This window comes from Ailuropoda melanoleuca, chromosome 9, assembly GCF_002007445.2.
Source record: "Ailuropoda melanoleuca isolate Jingjing chromosome 9, ASM200744v2, whole genome shotgun sequence".
In the NCBI taxonomy this organism is placed as follows: Eukaryota; Metazoa; Chordata; class Mammalia; order Carnivora; family Ursidae; genus Ailuropoda; species Ailuropoda melanoleuca.
In genome coordinates, this window is record NC_048226.1 from 52,572,035 (window position 1) to 52,593,306 (window position 21,272).

At 34.4% G+C, this 21,272-nt stretch overlaps 1 protein-coding gene across 4 annotated transcripts in view; it reads right to left on the reverse strand.

Moving 5' to 3' along the window:
* Positions 1-4,817: 4,817 nt before the first annotated feature.
* Positions 4,818-21,272, reverse strand: part of SNX16 (sorting nexin 16) — a 46,323-nt gene continuing 29,868 nt past the window's right edge. For 3 of the 4 annotated variants that reach the window (XM_019796945.2, XM_034668247.1, XM_011221675.3), the window contains 4 exons: positions 16,291-16,360; positions 7,548-7,684; positions 6,925-7,044; positions 4,818-5,952 (listed from right to left, as the gene is read on the reverse strand). In XM_019796945.2, coding sequence (XP_019652504.1) covers positions 5,856-5,952; positions 6,925-7,044; positions 7,548-7,684; positions 16,291-16,360 — 424 coding nt within the window. In that variant the 3' untranslated portion in view covers positions 4,818-5,855. Of the gene's footprint in view, positions 5,953-6,924; positions 7,045-7,547; positions 7,685-16,290; positions 16,361-16,382; positions 20,135-21,272 lie in introns of those variants that run through there. The other variant, XM_034668248.1, reaches the window with a different exon arrangement.

The window sequence follows — 21,272 nt, forward strand, 5'->3', positions numbered from 1 at the left end:
GATGTGGGGCTCGATCCCAGAACGCCAGGATTATGCCCTGAGCCAAAGGCAGACACTTAACCGCTGTGCCACCCAGGCGCCCCTACTAGCTATATTTAAAATTTTATTTGTAAGATTTTATTTATTTGAGGCAGAGCGAGCGAGCACACAAGCAGGAGGAGGGGCAGAGGGAAAGGGAGAAGCAGACTCTCCACTGAGCAGGAAGCCTGATGAGGGACTCGATCCTAGGGCCCTGAGATCATGACCTGTGCCAAAGGCAGCTGCTTAACTGACTGAGCCACTCAGGCACCCCTAAAATTAAATTTTACATAAGGGTATTATGTATACAAAACAATGAAATATGAGAACAAATTATCATTTCTAGGGAAAACTAGGTCAGTTTGGGAAGACTTGATGAAAGTATAGGCAAGATAGCAGTACAGGTTAAAAAACAAACAGTAAAAAATTGTGCTTTCTGCCATAGATTCCTTCATATACATCTTATGCCTTCAGTCTACTGAAACTAAAGCTAGGAATCAGAAAATGCATTAGGGGTACAGCTTAGCAAGAGAAAATCAGAAGCACTCATTAGTAAAATTGTACCAAATAAAGGCTTTGCACCTCCCAAATGAATATTCATGCATTAAGTTAAAATAAAATTTTACGGTACACAGTATGGTTTGTGTGTCCCTCTTTGACCTATCACATCAGGTGAGTGGGCTTCTACTTTGGAGCTAGAATTGGTATACTGGACAGGGGAAATAGAATTAGGAATAATGATCCTTGCCACTTGCACAGGCTGAAGCATACCTACTTGGCATGCCCTCCCACTTTTTTTTCTTAATTTTTTACTATATTATGTCACCATACAGTACATCATCAGTTTTTGTTGTAGTGTTCCATGATTCATTGTTTGCATATAACACCCAGTGCTCCATGCAATACATGCCCTCCTTAATACCCATCAACCGGCCCCGTTGCTTTTAAGAAACAGCTAAAGCTCTACACTTCTACTGCTGACCAATATTTGCCCTCCTTTCCAGCCTTCTCATTCCCACAATTCATCACGAATCCTACAACTACACCACACTTACCACAATGCTGCACAATGTACAGACTAGCCTGTGTAAAACGCTGTATTGGTCTGAACTCCTTGAAGGGATCATGTGGTTCTTGACAATTTTTGTAACCCAGAGCTGACACATGGAAGAATGTTTGTTCTTGACCAAACATTGTTTGGTCAATGTTTGTTAAATTGACAAATTAAAGAATAGGCTATCTACTTTAATCTTTTGAACTGAGAAATATCTTTGTAAGCATTTAAATGATGTAGTGAATGTTTGTGCCCCCTCAAATTCATATGTTTAAGCCCTAACCCCCTCGTGTGGCTGTATTTGGAAATGGGGCCTCTAAGGAAGTGATTAAGGTTAATGAGATCAAAGGATGGGGTCCTGATCCAACAGGACTAATGTCCTTATGAGAGACACCAGACAGCTTGCTTTCTGTAACCCAGAGTGTCCTCACCAGACACCAACTCTGCCGGCACCTTGACCTTGGCACTCAGCCTCCAGAACTGAGAAAATAAATTCCTGTTGTTTAAGCCATTTAGTCTGTGCTTTTATTACAGCAGCCTGAGCAGACTACTACATATGTGTAGAATAGATTATTTTCTCCTTCATATTTGGTTTGCCAAAAGGAGACTCGGAAGTAAGTGATCTTTGATATGTCTACTAGATGGTTCTCTTTCAGCTTTCAAGAAAAAAAAATTTCTCCTTTATTTTTCTTTACTAACAAAATATACAATATCATCACAGGAAGAAGACTTTCTGTTTGAAAGCCGTTTACCCCCTAAGGTTAAACCTATAATTCAAATTAAAAATAGCTTTTATCTTGGTACAATTAACAAAAAACCAATTCTCAGTGGTTTCTCAAGTGGCTAGTCTCTGTGATTCCCTTACTCTTCCCTCATACTTGTCACACCTCATATTTGCAAGATGGTTTCCATAGTACCTCTCTACATAAACTGAGATCAAAACAAGAGGAACGGGGAGAGGCTCTGTTAGCAGCGTACTTACCCTCTTACAGGAAAAGCAAGTCATTTCCCAGAAGCTATCAGCACACTTCTATCCATCACACTGGCCATAATCGTGTCACAGGCTCAAACCTAGTTGCAAGGGGAGCTGAGAAAACAACTATTTAGTTTATCCCATTCCTATTTTGGACTGCGTACAGAAACTTTTGGGTTAGTCAATGAATGGTGGTATTTGCTCTACAGGTTACTGGAAAACTGGACTGGCAGATGAGCTAATACTAAAAAATAATCCTCAAGATATGGGCTTAAACACCCCAAGGTGGGCTTTTCATTTCACACCTTAGCAAAGAACTTTAGCCAGCGTTTAACCAATACTTCTTTGATTACAGTTAGCTAGGTTCCAACACATCTCATTAGGGCAAAGTCTATACCAAGTCTTATCTGTATCTATCACAATAAAACACTAACTTTAGCTATTGAGTATACATTAGCCATATTGTTTATTATTATTTTGTGTGGAGTTAATGACACCATTCTACTTTTCTGTCACTGATACACAAGGAAGTGGCAAGTGGGGTCTTCTGATTTGAGGCTATGGTTAAAACCATAATCTGAGTTTATCAATATTGTATTTTGAACCAAGAAACTACCCATAGCTTACCACTAGCTAATTTCTAAGTTTGCATTCCATATTCACTGGTCCTACTTAAGAATGTCTTTTAAAGAGAAGAATAATTTAGTTTTGTGTAATTACTGCCATCCTTAGTGGTGCAGTAATTGTGTTAGTACAGGCTATGACAAGTTCTTACCTAATGTAGTCTAAAATATCATTCAAATCGGAGACCTTATCAGAACAAAAATACATGTGTTCTAATTGAAGACCTTAAATAAGGAGGAAAAGGGGGTTGAGAAAATAAGAAAAATAAAGTCATGGTTACTACACAAAAGTACAACTCCTAAGGCTCTATACGGTAGCTAAGGTGAACTACAATTTGGCTTAAGGCTGCCCAAAAAACAAATCAAAAAAGAGAGAGTAATAGAGTGTTTAAGATAAAAACAAATCAATTCTTTAAGAAAAGCACTGGTTTTACTGCTGCTGAGACCTAAGAGAATTTTCTCTCATGAGTCCTCATAAAGGGTACACTGTGGTACAACAGGCATCAGCCTGTTCTGATGATTGTTTTGCTAGTAGAACGCAACAGCATAGAAGCAAAGTGCAATGCAATAAAGATAAATCTATTACTTTTTGGAAGAACTAAAATGTGGATCAAATATGTAGCTCTTTGAAAATCTCCCAGAGGATACAATTTAGATTCCTCTCTTTACTGGGTGAGAATACAGACTTGTTTTTAACATAATCCCCAAACTCCTCTATTCCTGTAACAAAACCCATTTCAAAACTAGACAAATTACTTTTAGACCCTAGACCACTGTTCCCTTCTAATATCACAAATAGTTGAAATAGACTACATAGATTATTTGAGGAACATGGTTTTCTCAATAATGTGCTTTAAATGTCTACTCTCAGAACAGACAAAGCACATTTTAAAATGCTGATTTATGGTTTTACTACCTACACGTGAACTTGATTTTTAAAAGGTTAAAAGATTATTCACAAAAGTGTTTCCTGTTTGCATTATGTTCAACTTTTTAACAATCAATATTGGTTACATTTGAAGTGCACTGTACCTATTCACAAAGACTTAAAATCATCAGTAATATAAAGTGTAAACCTAAAAAGAAAAATCATGAACTCATTCCACTTCTGTGAAATGCAGCAGTTAAGTATAATGAAATTTACAATAATTGTAAGGGATAGAGAAGACACTGAAATTGAAGGGGGGAAAATGGTATTCAAGATCTAAACAACACAGCTACTGCTGTACTGAAAAAATAATTTATTAAATGAATATGATAGTGGGAATAAAATGCAGCATAAAAATAAAAAAAGTAAATTCTAAATATAAAGAGTGGTTTATCTAATTGACAAGTGTTTTTCTTCACCCATCCAAAACTTTACATACAATCTTCTGAAAGGCCAGATTTTGGAAGTGTATGGTTCACTTTAGAACAGACATGTATGTAGCAATATAATATCTGGGATTTAGCAAAGATCATCTTGTCATTAGACTAAAAATGATATTAACTTAAATGATTGTTCTTTTCAAACCTTTTTAAGCCTAGAATATTTTGAAATGAACAAAGAGAATAGTGTATTATATTCTTCCTGTCTCCCAGGACAGTAAACACACTTCTAGGTTACTTTGTGGAAAATATTTCGAGACAGACCATACTTGTGCTTTTGACTAAGGCTTTTAAAATTTTGGGTACTTTGGTAAGAAGCAGTCTCCTTTATAGAACAAAAGTTAACAACAGCCACTTGATCTCTTAATCTACATAAGTAGAATTTTAAACAACTATATTTTAGTATGTACATCAAGATACTGATAAACTTTTAGATAGTGAAAAAAACAAAACTGGAGATTGTTTTCTATTTCCCCAGTAAGTTTCCCTCAGCTTTTAGAAAGCACATGCAGTTCAATATACCAACTAGGATTTCAAAATGCTAGCACGATTACAACACTTATTAACAGCAATATGCAAAGCAATGGAAATAGAAAATAAATGAATAATTTCATTTCGTAAAGATGAAACAAGGCACTTTCAACAACTATAAGCAATTCTGAAATAAACACTTTTTCATAAAGCTGACTCACAGACCCTAGCAGACTGGTATAAAAAGTGAAACAGTGAAGGCACTATATAATTCTTTTTCTTAACTCCACTTACTAAAGAAATTCACCAATTAAACTTGGCACGAAGGAGTTTAATTATCACAAAGTGCATCGCTTGGCTAAAAATATTAAAAGAAAATCAGCCTTAATACATTATAGCAACATATTCACATATACAGAATTAAAAATGCAATCCAGAAGTCAACGCAGTTAAGGAACTTTATAATATATATGGCTTTTTACTTTATATTTTTTTGTATAACTCCTTATTCACTTAGAATCTATACTTTCAAAAGAGTACACCTTGATCAGCAAAAAGAGGTAGTATTCTGAAAGAGGAAAACTCACTGATTCTACAGGTAGAGATTTAAGATAAAGATTATGTAGAAAATAAACAAGTACAACATATTATAATAAACTAGGACACTTACAGTATTCTAATAATGAATCAGTTTTTAAAGTCAAGGCTATTTTATCACTTTAGCTATGTTATTATATGTTACTATAGCTCTTTCAAATAGTTTTCCTTTGGTATTAGAAAGTTCTCTTCTTTTTAAATAGCAATACATTGCAAACAGGCAATTTTTATTTACAGATGGTAAACATATCAATATTTAAAACTTAATTCATCTTTACCACTGATTTAAACCACTAATGAAAATATATCATGTCAGACATACAAAGAAGTATATATCAACCAGATAGTAACATGCATTTAATGTCCATTTAACTGATAAAATTGGCATTTTAAACACAAACACAAACACGCACACACGAGAGTGTGCGCACATACATTAGTTTGGAGCAATACATTGGCAAAATACCAAAATATGCACATTACTTAAGAATTGAATCTTGATAACAGAACTCTTAACTAGATTTTTTTTTTTAGTGTATTAAATACAAAGGTTGGATAAAAGACAATTTAAAGCAGCAGTGAATACATTTCTTATCCCAATAACTTAAAAAACTTATCTTTATGTAAACTTTATACATGTGCAATCTTTCTGTTTTCTGTAAATGCTTCAGTCTTTTTTTCTTTTTAAATATTTGCCACTCTATTCTAAATTTGCTAAAACATATACATGGAAGGAACTGCTTGTTATGTATTAGTTGTCTTCTGCATTGTACGCCACTTCTGCAACTTCTATGTCCGATACAGAATTTTCAGGTTCACTAAAACTTAAGCATGGCTTATCATCAGTTCTGCAAGAAAAGAGAAACATGTCAACAAAAAGATTAGATACATGCTATTTCACTTCACTATTACCTTTAAAATTTTTTATCTAATATAAAGACTATTTAAATATTAATGGAAAAATATTTAATGAAAAATAATATTTAAATATTTGAACAGAAATTATATATTTATAATTTTATTTTATATATATTCTTATATATATTTTATTTTACATATATATTTAATTTTATTTATTTATTTGACACAGAGATAGAGTGAGAGATCACAAGCAGGGCGAGCAGGAGAGGGAGAAGCAGACTCTGCTGAGAGGAAGCCCAATGTGGGGCTTGATTCCAGGACCCTGGGATCATGACCTGAGCCGAAAGTAGCGCTCAACTGACTGAGCCACCCAGGTGCCCCAAGAAATTTTATATTTTTAAGTTGTCATTACCAGACAACACCTTTGGAAATATATTTTTAACTCCTTCAGCTCTTCCAACTACCATTTCTCACCAAAAATCCAGTTTATAATGACCTTTACCAACATAAATTTGTTCTCATAATTACAGCTTAGCTGCTACCACTAACGTATTAATAATGACTTTGGATTTATAAGTAATAAATATTCTATGCGCTTTCAAATATACTATCTTTTCATTATTCCTGTTAGGTAGGCAGGCTTGTTGCTATTACATACAGTAGCCCACTTTTTGAATGGAAAAAGACGGAGAGAGATTAATTTGTCAAGCTTAACAAAATTAATGAATTAACTGAATAGTTAATTTAGACATATCTTCAAAGTGATAATATTTAGTACCTAGATTCCAAAGACTCATTTTTAGGAATAGTCTAGAATATCTATAGTCTTTCTTTATTTGCTTAGCAGATTCATGAAACAATAACACTGAGTTCGTGAAAAAGAAACATACTCCATATTTTTGACTATTTCCCTTTAATTATTCAAATGATGAGGCTATAATAAACCAAATATTATTTACCTAGATTCTTCATGCAAAACATCTTGATCAACCTCAAGTGTGGAGGACTCCACCTTTGAGATGTGTGCACCTTCTCTTTCTGACATGTGCAGTGATTCCTCAGGTTCTAAAGACAATGTTCTAAGAGTAAATTAGAGCAACAAGTTATTTTCTACAAATAAAGTATGTATTGGTTTATTTTTGTGAATACATATAGCTTTAGTAGTCTTCAGATATTCTTAATATGGCTAATAAATTGCTGACTCTGGGAGTCAATAGAGAAATTAGTACTTAGGATTAATGTAAAATGATTTTAATATCAGTTCAATATATGCTGACAAGAAGGCAAACTACAACTTTCATATGTGAAAAGTTGGCAGAAATGCCTAGAAACAAAGATACCATTTAAATAGGTTAAAATGAATAATGTTTATTTTGAACAGCTAGAGGCTCATATTTCTGATGTTTCCCACCTTCAAATGTTCAACCTCCTAAATAAATTATCAAAAGGCAATTTTCCCAATCTACAAGAAAGTACACCAAGAGTCTAAGACTTTTCCTAAATCATATTAAAATACAAAGGGCATTTAGCCGAGGATTAAGAGTTTAATGAGTAAGACTAAAATGCTAGTATCACAAGGCACCTGATTCTGCTCTCTAGAGTTTCTATATGAAGCTGCTTCTCATTCAGTAGTTTCTTCAGTGACTCCACCTCTTTCTGCTTTTCAAGTAGTTCTTTTTGAAAACGGTAGTTTGTCTCTTCTAAAGTTTCACAGAAAGCCTTAAAAACAAACAAAATATGCAGAAAAAATTAATTACTTATGCAGTATCTTCCTTAAGAGCATTTATTTGAAGAGTTAAATAACATAATCAAAATAATATGTGTGCAGCCCCAACAATCTGTTCTCTTCCCTCATCTTTTTTGGTCTCTGCTATCTTGATACTCAGTCCCCACCTACCAGCAGGACTTCTAACTACAAGTCCCCCTTCTTGAAAATTGTTAATCAGTAAACCACAGTGCTTGAAATGAGTATGTGATAACCCTCTAGCGTAGAATTGGGGGGAAAATGGCCAAGTTTTAAGTTTCTATTCTCCTTCATCTACTTTTGCCCAGTCCCAGATGAATATACGTTTCTGAAAAATTGTGGCTATTCATTTGTATTGACTTAGCAGTGACAGCACTGTAACAACCTCCTCCATAGCATCTAAACAATGTTGGGTTTTTTTCAACATTGCTTTCCCTCTTGCTTCTCCTTTTCCCATATTCATTCAAAATTGACATTCTATCCTTCATACCCAGGATACTAAACACTGCTGAAATAAAGATTAAAACACATAAACAAAATTGGACTATCATAAAAAATGTCATGAAAAAATGTGGGTCACTTATCTTATGAGGCTTTCAGTGCTACCGATCAATTCTTTTAATTATTCCTAGTTATCTATCACTCCCTGTCCTGTCTTCTCTGTGACTATTTTAAACCGTCACCCCTGGCAAGTCCCCTATAATGTGTTAATATTGCTGATTCCAAACCCAGCAGATGATCTTGATTCCTATACCAGGAAAAAAAAAATCACTGACTCCCTGGATTCCAGCTACCTTCACATCCTGTTCTTTTCCTCAAGAACACGTGATTCTTCAAGTTATCTTTCTATTCTCTCTCCTCTGGAAGTGTGCTCAATCACATACACTCTCTCTTAAATTTTCAACCTTCCCCCCTCCTCTAGACCCTAAATTTACTTCATAAACTTGACTGAAGTTAATTAAATCCTAAAAACTTCTCCATAAAAAAAAAAAATCATCTCCACCTCCCTCTTGATCATGAGTCCTGCTAGCTACTAACTCCTTCCTTTCAAAATGAAAAAATCTATCACAAAGATTTTTATTACCCAAATTTAGCCCTCCATTTACTTCTAAAATCATTAAATTAGGAGTTTCACTCTCTTTTTCTCTACTAACTATGCCCAGGCAAAGGCTAACAATGATCTTCTAATTGTCAAATCCAAAGTACTGTTCTTGACTTCACTGCATGTCACTATTGACTTAATTAAAAAAAAAATTAATGAAATCCTCTCTCATTGGCTTCCATAAAACTTCCTGGTTCACTTCTTAACTTGGGCAGTTACTTCTTAGCTTTCTATTTGATCTTTGCATATGGGCATTCATCAAAGTTTTGCCCTTGGTTATATATTCTCTTGCTCTATATAGCATCCCTGGGCAACTGCACTTACTGTTAACACTTCAGCTCTCATCTCTACTATATGCTATCAACTTCCAATGTGTTTGTTGTTGTTGTTAATCTCCAGCCCTCAACCTTTTCTTGAGTGCATAGACATCACTCATGTATCTACTGGTCCTCTTCAATTAGGTGTACCAATGGCAAGTCAAATAGCGTTCGCGAGGGAATATCGTCATCAAAGCCAACAGGCAGGCATCTTAGATCACTTCATTTCCCTAATTTCTATGGCTCAAGGATAACCCAGTCTTTCCACTTTTCCCTTCTCCTCATCCCCTACTGCCTCATCAACATTTCTTGTGTTTCTGTCATTTGTTCTCATTTCTACAGTCTTTAGTTCTTAACCAAACTACAACACCAGTAAACTAAATGGCTTACCTATATTTACTTTGGCAATCTAAGCTTTCTTAAAAATAGATATGATCATGTTACCTATGATTTAATACTGCCTAAATGATAAGGTCAAATATCTTACCTTGGCAAATGAAGTAACTTATGATGTGACATATGCCTTTTACCCCAACTTCATAGCTTGCTGTATTTACCTTTCCTTTCCTCTGGTCCTCTGCATAACCCATGTTCCACCCAACTGAATTACTTTCAGTTTCTCAAATATTTGTCTTTATACAGATGGAAGCATATAATACATATCATTCTGCGGCTTGCTTTTTTACCTAATGACATAAGATGAACCTTATAAATATTCCCAAATTTAAAAATCTGGGTATATTCACATTATGAAAAAACTGAACAGTGTTCAACTATCATGCAAATAGAACCTAGGAACACAGAGAAAAACAAAATAAATGAATCACATATAACTTCCCCTGATAACAATGTGGGTGACCAGACAAACTAAGGCCTCTGGCTACAAAATACCTAGCTAAAAAACAACTTTTAAAACAGCGATGTGGACAAGAAACAGAGGTAAGTCTCAGGGAACAAAAATGAAGAGAAAAGAAAACAAGTGCCACCATCATATGCACTGACATAGCTTTGGATAGTGGGCAAAGGAGGGGTGAGGAGAAGTTGCTTAGCTCTGAAGAGCTAAGACATCAATAAAAGTCACTCATGAACATAGGAATACATCAAGGAAGAATGTTTGTCTCATATTGGCCTCTATGTGGGAGAGGTAAAGTCTTCCCTGAAGAATCTATAACCATGAGCCAATGCCTCATGTGGATTTTGGTTTGAGTTTATACTATCACAATTAGTCAGAAACACCCAAGCTTAGAAATTAGCATAAAAACTGGTCCAGGATCAATGATACTCAAGGTATCTCTGCAGAAGCAAACAAATTTCTATGGAAGGATATACCCTGAACTTTGGCTGTTCAGTGTTCCTGGAGACAAAGTTCTAATCAAAGTGAATTTATAATCCAAAATTACAAAACACACTAGGATACCATCCACTGAAAAGAAGGATTAGAATTCCATAAACTTCAGACAGCATATTATTAGATAAAGACCATAAAATATGAACATGTATAATGAAAATATTTTTTAAAGCCACTATTAAAAAATATCAGGTATACCTGAGACAAAACAATAGAATGTCAAGACATGAAAAGTATAGTCAATATAATTAAGAACTTTTTTTTAAAAAAAGATTTTATTTATTTATTTGACAGAGAAAGGGAGAGAACACAAGCAGTGGGAACAGCAGGGAGAGGGAGAGGGTGAAGCAGGCTCCCAGCTGAGCTGGAAGCCCAGTGAGGAGCTCGATCCCAGGACCCTGTGATCATGACCTGAGCCAAAGGCAGATGCTTAATTGACTGAGCACCCAGGCGCCCCAATATTATTAATATCTTAATGTAAGTATCACAGAATAATCCTGTCTGAAGACAACAGAGTAAACTGGAACCTAGAACTAGGAAAATTATAGAATTTATTAATTGAAGAATGAAGCATAGGGAGATGGAAACAGGTAACATGAAAAGAAAGGTTAAGACAGATGGAAAAGGAAAATAACTGACACACATATTTATAAATTGAGTTCCTAAAATAGAGAACAGAGAGAATGAGGAGAAGCAATACTCAGTGAGAAAACAGCAGAAAATGTTCAGAACTGATTAAATACTAGCATTTTCAGATTTGGGAAGAATAATGCATCCCAAGGAAGACAAATATAAACACCACCCACACACAAGACAGTAAAACTGCAAATGTTAAAATCAAAGACAAGATCTCTAAAATACTAGGAAATAAAACCATTTTACTAGAAAGGGACAACAATGAACTGAGAATAGGTGTTTCACAGCAACAGTCTACAGCAAAGGCAGCAGATAAGACCTCAAAGCACTGAGAAGAAGGACTATCAAGGTGGAATTCTAGACCCAGTTAAATCATACCTCAAGAATGAGGGCAAGATTTAAAAAATTTCAGACATTAAAGACCTAAACATTACCAACACACATTCACTGAAAGAACTATTAAACGATGTACTTTAAGAGCAGTTAACTGAGCCCCAGTGGGAAGAGTGAGACGAAAGAACTTGAAATGGTAAGGAAAGGAAGTGGCAAGTGTGCAGGCAATTAAAGGAAGCACTGGGTCACTTTGGGGAGGCTGTAAACAACTTGGTTCTAAATTATTTGATGAGGGGCGCCTGGGTGGCTCAGTCGTAAGCGTCTGCCTTCGGCTCAGGGCGTGATCCTGGAGTCCTGGGATTGAGCTCCGCATCAGGCTCCTAACATAACACAACTCCCAGCTGCTTGTAGGAAACCCAATATCCAATGGTGAAAAACAGAATAATTTCTTTTATAGTCAGGAACAGTGGGAAAGGATGTATGCTATAACTGTTTCTATTTAACTCTAAAGATCCAAATTAGCACAAAAAAATATGAAAATGGAATGAAACATATTAAGGATTAAAAAAGAAAAACCATAAATTAGTATTTTAGGGGATATGATTAAGGATCTACAAACTAATCAGAGATTTCACCAAAGATGTAACATATAAAATATACAGAAAACAGTAATAAATTAGAATATAATAGGGGTGCTTGGGTGGTTCAGTTGTTGAGCATCTGCCTTCGGCTCAGGTCATGATCTCTCAGTCCTGGGATCAAGCCCCACATAAGGCTCCCTGCTCAGCGGGGAGTCTGTTTCTCCCCCTGCCTGCTGCTCCCCCTACTTGTTCTCTCTCTCCATGTCAAATAAATAAATAAAATCTTTAAAAAAAAAGAATATAATAAAAATACCAATTATGATTTAAAAAACCCTCAAAATAATAAATTCTACAGCTTTCCCTAAAAGTTTCAGGAAAAAATTTAACCTTTATTGAATACTTTTAAAAAAGACCTAAATAAAGCAAAGATCTTTGATAGGAAGATTCAATTCTATGATGATTCTGCTCTTCAAAATCAATCAATAAATGTATTATAATTCCAAACAAAATGCTACCAGGATCTTTCATGAAACTCACAAGTTGATTCTAAAATTCATATGGAAAAACAAATGTCAATTTTGAAGAAGAACAAGGAAGGGAAACCTTGTCTTGCCAGATACAAAAATTATAAAGCCAAAGTAATTAATTGACACATATGGACTCAATAAAGAAATAGAATAATTATAATAATAAAAGCAAATAGAAATACTGGAGTTGAAAAGCACAATAGCTGAAGTGAAAAATTAAAAAGAGGGGCTCAACAGATTTGAAATGACAGAAAAATGAGTCAGTGAGCTTGAACATAGATCAATAGAAATTATTCAGTCTGAAGAACAGAGGAAAGATGATTGAAAAAAAAATGAACAGCACTTCAGAAACATGTGAAACATACAAGGATATGGGTAATGGGAATCCCAGAAGGAGAAGGGCAAGAGAAAAGGGCTGAAAATTATTTGAAGGAATAATGGCCAACAACTTCCTAAGTCTGATGTAGAGCATTAATTTGCTAAATCCAAGAAGCTTGATGAAGCCAATTTTTGATAAACACTTGATATATCATAATCAAACAGCTGAAAGTCAAAGAAAAAAATCTTGAAAGTAGCAAGGGCAAAATGGCTCATCATGTACATGGGAACAATGTAATTAAAGGCTGGCTTTACATCAGAAACAATGGAAGCCAGAAGACAGAGGAATGACACAAAGTAGTGGGAAAAAAAAAAACAAAACCCATCAATTAAACTACCCTTCCTAAATGAACATTCCCAGATAAACAAAGACTGAGAATTTGTTGCCATCAGACCTGCCTTAAAAAAATACTAAAGGAAGGAAGGCCTTGAAGTTGAAAGAATGTGATACCAGATAATAATACCAATCCACAGCAAGGAATGAAGAGGGCTGGAGATAGTAAATATATGGATAAATACAAAAGAGTTTATAACATATTTTTCTCATTTCTTCCCTTAATTTCTTTATAAGAGAAAAGACTGTATAAAGAAGTAATTATTACACTGTATTACTGGAATTACGGCATGTAGATTTAAAATATGTGATAAATAATGGGGGCGTCTGGCTGGCTCAGTCAGTGGAGCACGTGACTCTTGATCTCAGGGCTGTGAGTTCAAGCCCCATGTTGAAGGGGGGATGAAAAAGATGTATTGTAGCTAAGTTTATAATTCCCTGGAATTAAGTATTACCCTGAAGTAGACTGTTAAGATGCATACTGTAATACCTACAGCAACCATTAAAAAATAAGAAAGTAAACAGTTCTATAGAGGAATCAAACTGGCATACAAAAAATATTTATTTCATACAATAGTAGGCAGTAAAGAGGAACAGGACCAAAACAGACGAGACAGAAAACAAACTGCAAAATGGCAGATGTAAAAGGAAAAGATGTCAGACTGAACAAAAGACCAAGATCCAACTATATGCTATATACAAGAGACAGATGTTAGATTGAAAGACTCAAACTGAAAGCAAAAAAATGGAAAAAGATATACTATGTAAACAGTAACCATAAGAAAACTGTAATAAACAAGACTGTTTGAGGTACTGGCATAAGGAGAGGTAACTAGATCAATGGAATAGAATTAAGAGTCCAGAAACAAACCCATTCCTTTATGTTTATTTGATTTTTGATAAAGGTGCCAACACAATAAAGGGTATTGGCACAATTAGGTATCCACAGGAACTTAAGACCCTTATCTCATTATACCTTATAAATATCTATCAGGTCAGAATGGATTACAGACTAAATATAAGAGCTGAAACTATAAAACATCTAGAAAAAAAACTGAAGGAGAAAACTTTCTGACCCTGTGTTAGGTAAAGAGTTTTTTTTTTTTTTTTTAAGTAGTTCCACGCCCAACATGGAACTTGAACTCATGAGCCTGAGATCAAGAGTTGGATGCTCTACCGACTGAGACAGCCAGGCGCCCCTGGGTAAAGAGTTCTTAATGATACTACACCATAAGCCATAAAAAAAGTGATAAAATGAACTTCATTAAAATTAAAGACATTAGCACTTTAAAAGACACCATTAAAATGAAAAGACACACACAGATAGGAAAAAATATTTGCAAATCAGGTATCTGATAAAGGACTTCTATCCAAAATAAAGAAGTCTTACAACTCAATAAAACAGCCGAACTTAGAAAAAAAGGGGGGGGCACAAAAGACTTAAATAGACAATTCATCCAACATATAAATGGCTAAAAAACACATGAAAAAGTGATCAACATACTTAAAAAAAGTGACCAACATAAAAAACTAGGGAACTGCAAATTAAAACTATAGTACAATACCACTACACACCCACAAGAATGACTATACTCCAAAAGACAGATAAGTCATATTTATGAGGACACAGATAAACCGGAACTCTCATATACTAGTGGTGGGAATGTGAAATGGTAGAGCTAATTCAGAATACAGTTTGCATACTGTTAAATATAATTTGCCATATAAGCAAATGTTCCATTTCCAGGGATCAATCTAAGAGAAATGAAGACAGATGTCCAAAGTCTCTATGAGATTGTTCACGGCAGCACTATTCAAAATAGCACAAAACTGGAAACTATTCAAATGTCCAACTGGTGACTGGGTAAACAAAATGTGGTATATGCATACAATGAAAACCATTCAGCAACAAAAAGTATTGCTTCTATATATTCATAGAAGCCATATCATGGTTGACCCTCAAAAACATGAGGCTAAGTGAAAGACAGTAAATGTAAAGATTATATACTGTATACTATATGTTATGCATATTGTATTTGTAAAATATTATGTATATTGAATACTGATCACACACACACACATACATACACACACACACGACTCAACATAAAATATTCAGAAAAGGCAAATTTGTAAAAACTGAAAGCAGATCAGTAGTTGTCTGGAGCTGGGACTTTTGGACTGATTGCAAAGCGGCTTGCAGGACTTTTTTTCAAGGTGATGGGGATTTCTAAAACTGAATTATGGTGACAGTGGCATAGTTCTTTAAGTTTACTAAAAATTATTAAATTGTACATTTACAATGGAATAGCAAATAGCTTATGGATGAAATTTTTACTTCAATAAAGCTGTTTCCAAAAAGCTATGGCATTCACTCTAATACAAAGAACAGATTCAGTTTAACTGAAAACATTACAAATCTACCAATTAAATCTGTTCCATTTAAATGCCATTGAACATTTGGCGAAAAAAACTTGCATAAAATCCTACCTAATCTATTATTACCAAATCTGTTTTGTGAATCTAGCCAATTGCTTCAAGAAATGGGCCACTCTAACACGTAAATTGGTGTAATTTGAGGAGCATCAAGCTTGAGTTGAATTGATAACACAACAATAACTTCTAATTCTGAAGCTAAGTTTTAATTGATTTTAATTGTAGGTTCTTTACTTTGATATTTAGATGGAAGAAAACTCAGCATACAAATAGCACTTTTAAATGTAGTAAAATAAATTTCCATATGAATTTTTTAAAAAATAGTAAAAATAAGGAGAAAAAAATGCAAGATTTATTTAGAGCTTCCCTGATGGCATGACATGTACAAACTTTTATTTTTTCACTGAACTAGGTTCATGTATTCCAATGAAAGACACCTTTGACTCAAACATTAAAAGTTTTCTGTGTAAAACTATGATGGTCTGAAACTATAATATTTTGCTGTTTGCTATTCCATTCAAGAAACAATGTAGTTACTGTACTGTATTATTTGTTCCCCTTTCCACGTGATATGTAATACAGCACTTACCCTGCTTTCTTCTAGGCTATCAAATGGACCTGGTGGATCATCCAGACAAAGAAATTCTCTCACTGCAAGGCTTTTCAAAGGAAAGAAAAATAAACTGGGGTACAAATAAGTTTACAAAAGACAGAGAGCAAAAGTTACTTTGAAGCTATACAGTGTTCTAAGCAAGTTGGTTTTGCGGATATAGGAAAAGCGGCAAGTTGGTTTATGTGTTCTCATACAAACAACCAAATACAAATATAAAATCTTTAGAAGATACGAGAATTTTTAGCCATTTTCTAAGATCTTATGAACACAGAAATTGTAAATTCATGCTACATAAGAACTGCAGGAGATAAAATGTAAGTCAGAATAATGGTCAGACCAACCTAAACGATGAATAGAAACAGTATTACTTCCAAAATTATTAATTTAAACTAGTCTAAAAATGTCATTATCTTGTTATGAAGAAATACAATTTCTAATTTATACTTCATTTGTTTCATTGTCAGGAGATGTTTCTAAACTAACTGAAAAGTATTTACACTGAAACAAGTTAAAGATTTTTCTTGCAATCATGTTTATCACAGTAATTTACTTAAATATTTTCCCTAAAGAGTTTAAGAGAGAAAAACACTGAACAACTCCTCATTTCTGAATTACTATAAATCTCAAAATAATGAAATACAGTTGACCCTTCAACCACACAGGGGTTAGGGGTGCTAACCCCTGTGCAGCTGAAAATCTGCACATAACTTTTGACTCTCCAAAAAGTTAACTACTAGTAGCCTACTGTTGACTGGAAGCCTTCTCTATAACATAAATGGTCAATTAACACATATATTGTATGTTATATTATATACTGCATTTTTACAATAAAGTAAGCTAGAAAGGAAAATGTTATTTAGAAAATCATAAGAAAAATACATTTATAGTACTATGCTGCAAAAAATCTGTGTATGAGAGGATCTATGCAGTTCAAACCTGTGTTGTTCAAGGGGCAACTATAATATGATATTGTCTTTCACAATTATCAGAAATAGGTTAAAACAGTAGAAAACTTAACTTCCTTTTTACAAAAATACCTTTCTAAAAGCAATTTTGGACTGAGAGGCAACTGTGTGTGCATGTTAAAACAAATATGGAGACTTAAAATTTTTAGGTATAAAAGGATAAAAATATGATATTTTGATGTACTGTATAGATGTCAACCTACGCCGAAAAGGGAATAATACACTGGGATTCATATTGGGACAGACGGGTTGATGATGACAGGGGATGGTCATGAAGAGACAAATGGAATATACAGTGAAACCTTTCCAAAAGTGAAAATAATGTGAATTATTATAGAGAAGTGGTGTTAAGAAATCAATCCAGAAAACCGCAAAGACAGAACAAAGAGGAGTAAATCTGTGGACGATAAAATCTTGACAATACAGGTAATAAAGGATACAGATTCAGGGAAACAGAAAAAACCTGAGTATTCATAATCATGAGATAATAGAGATGGAAAGGATCTTAAATGTGATCTAGTTGCTTTTTATAAAATGTGATCCACAGTATGCTTTTTAACCTTTTCATGTGTTCAGCCAAGAGTAGACCTAAACACCTCCAGGAATAGGGAATGTTGTACTTCTTAGAATAAACCATCTTATGTTTGAAAAATACGGAAAATTAGAGAATTATTTCTTCTACTGAGCTGAAATTCTTCTCCCTGAAGCTTCTGCTCACGAATCTCAATTTGCTTTTGAGCCATTCAGGGCAAATCTAAGTCCTCTTTCACATTATAACCCTAAGAGCACGCTGAAAATGTTGTATTTCCCCTTGCCTTATAGTCCCCCAAAGCAATACTAATATACTAATATTTTCTTTTTTTTTTTATCCTGTAACAAAATTTATTGCGTACCTAAAGCCTGTATGGTCTCTGCACTCATGGAGCCAACATTTTTCCCCCAGTTTTACTGAGGTATAACTGACAATTAAGAATTGTATATATTTAAGGTGTACAACTTGATTGAAGTATATATTGTGAAATGTGAACTACAATCAAGCTATTAACATATCTATTACCCCACACAGTTATCACTTTTCATCTTTTTAAAGTACATTGCACATACAGGGCTTTTATATATCCTATTTCATTTAATTTTCACAATAATCATGTGAGGTAAAGACAGGCATTACATTTCCATTTTACAAATGATACCAAAGTTCAGAGAGTTAAAATGACCCATACAAGGTTACAAGTGCAAGGGGTAGAGCAAGACCTTAAATCTGTCTTCTGAGTGAAAATATGTGCCTTTTTCTACTTTTAAATTCATTTCTGTTATATTTTGGTTCATCTGGATCCTTTCCCCTTGCTGGTCACTTCCCTCAGAAAACATTCAACTTGTCTGTATCCTTTAACCAAGGCCTCTAGACTACTGCAGTTGGTCTAAGAGCACAGAGAAGAATAGGACCACCACACATTCTTTTGGTTTAGCTATTATACTTTTATCCACCCATTACTACAGAACCAACTATTAGGCAAAAAATGAGCCACAGGAAATAAACTGATCTTGGGATTGAGAGGTCAAAAATCTGTTGAAACCCTGAGAACAGCTTTTAAGATTGATAAAGAAAGTGCAAAAACGTTTATAGAAGGGTCTTTTTTTCTTTTTAATACTTTCAGTGTATGATAACCCAATGTGAGACATTGTTCTCTTATAGGTTTATACCCAGACTTCCTCATTCTTTAGTAACATTTTTATGTTAGCAAATTAATTATTGAAATGCCGCTGCTAGGAAAGAAAAAGTAGTTAAAGGAATATATGTATCTCTTTTTATACCTTTGACTTATAGTAGAAATTTAGCCCCAGAGCAACAATGATGTTGACAATGTACCCAGCTGTAGGAATCGTTTTTGGAGTGGCTCTTCTATTTCATTCTCCTTCTCTAAACATCTTTATGATCTATATTACCTCCCCATGACTTACTTGTTTTATAACTAGAAGTTTGTAGCTCTTAATCCCCTTCACCTAATATATAGCATAGGGAATATAGTCAGTAACATTGCAATAACTTTGTAGTGACAGATGGTAACTAGACTTTTTGTGGGAATCATTTCATAATGTATAAAAATACTGATTCACTATGATGTACACTTGAAACTAATGGGATATTGTGTATCAGTATATACTCCAGTAAAAAGAGAAAAATCTTTGTGATCTATATGGCTCACTAGAGTGCTACTCAAACAAAATCCAATGGATTCCCTAAGTTTTTTTCCAATTTAGTTCAAGGTCACATTCCATGCCTTACCTTCTTTAATCTGTAACATAAGAATGAAATTTAAAACTGGCTATACCACTTTGATTTATAAAATACTTTCTCAGGGGTTCACTACATTTCCTTGGTTTCAACAGGATTCAGGTGACGGAGGAAGAGAGTCAATATGTTCAAACTCTATTCCCACAGGAGAGGGACACAAAAGAATCTCTGGGAGATAGTAGTGTCTGAGAAAACAATTTCTTTCACTAACATTCTGATACATTTTTCCCCCCTAGAAAAGAAAACCTTTACCCTTGCTTGAGAATCACTGATAGAGAACTTTATTAAGATTTGGCAAATATTTGACTGCCTATGTGTGCCATGATTCTGCTCAGTGTTTTCCTACATATTATCAATGTATAATTTATAAACAAATCAAGTGAATTCAAATAAAATATAAATACCAAAGAGTCTATTATTAAACGGTCTATAAACTAAATAGAAGTCAATTTTTAAGAAAAAAGTCTTACTCTTTTTTCCTCCTTGTTCACTGACAGGTTCAATATAGCCCGTAATCTCTCCTCCATATTCAATCTTTAATACTTTTGCTTCCATTTGGCTATGATAATAAAGGTAAGAAAAACAGGATAAAAGAGAAACCTAGATCTAAGAGAAAAATCCAACAATCTGGAATTAAAAGGTAAAGAAAGACTTTTTATCTTTTTATTCCTTTTACTACCTAGAGTAGCTTTTTAGTGTGTTTGGGAAAACTCTTAAAATTGAGATCAGTTGTTGACTTGCTTGCCTGAAGATAAGGAGACCACAGATGGTATCCCTCAGGATTTTTTATTATCAGAGCAAATTTGCCCTACAACTTTATCTCTTCCTCTGATTCTCTAAAAAAGTTTTCCTTCAGAGTTTTGCTGTATTTTCAAACTTCCTCTTCTTCTTTTTTAAAGATCTTATTTATTTATTTGACAGAGACAGAGACAGCAAAAGCAGGGAGAGCAGCAGGCAGAGGGAGAGGGAGAAGCAGGCCTCCCGCAGAGCAGGGAGGCTGACGCAGGGCTTGATCCCAGGACCCTGGGATCATGCCTGAGCTGAAGGCAGATGCTTATCGGAGGCACCCAGGCACCCCTATATTTCCAAACTACTACTACTACTTCTTTTTTTTTTTTAAGATTTTATTTATTTATTTGAAAGAGAGAGCATGAGCAGGGGGAGAGGCAGAGGGGGAGGGAGAGGCAGACTTCCCCGCTGAGCAGGGAGCCTGATTCGGGGCTCGATCCCAGAACCCTGGGATCACAACCTGAGCTGAAGGCAAACACTTAACCGACTGAGCTACCCAGGAGCCCCTATTTTCAAACTTCTTAAAAATCTATTTCATCCGGTGAACTTTCATCTTCTATTTACTATTATATTTTACTTTTTTCCTTTCATAGATATATATCTGTTTACATTTCACAATTTTTGAAAAACCAGTAATAGTTAAATGTGCTCTTCATCTTGAAATGTATATTTTAAAAGAAAAAAACCCTTACAATTAATGCTTACAATTCATTAAAAGGTCAATCAAGAACTAAGTAAAAAGTGTACTAAAAATACTAGATACCAGTTCTGTCAAAATCAAATTAAGCACAAAAAGGCTCCCCAAAGGCAAGAGAACAAAAGAAAAAATGAACTTGAGGACTTCATCAAGATAAAAAGCTTCTGCACAGCCAAGAAAACAGTCAAAAAAACCTAAGAGGCAGCCCACG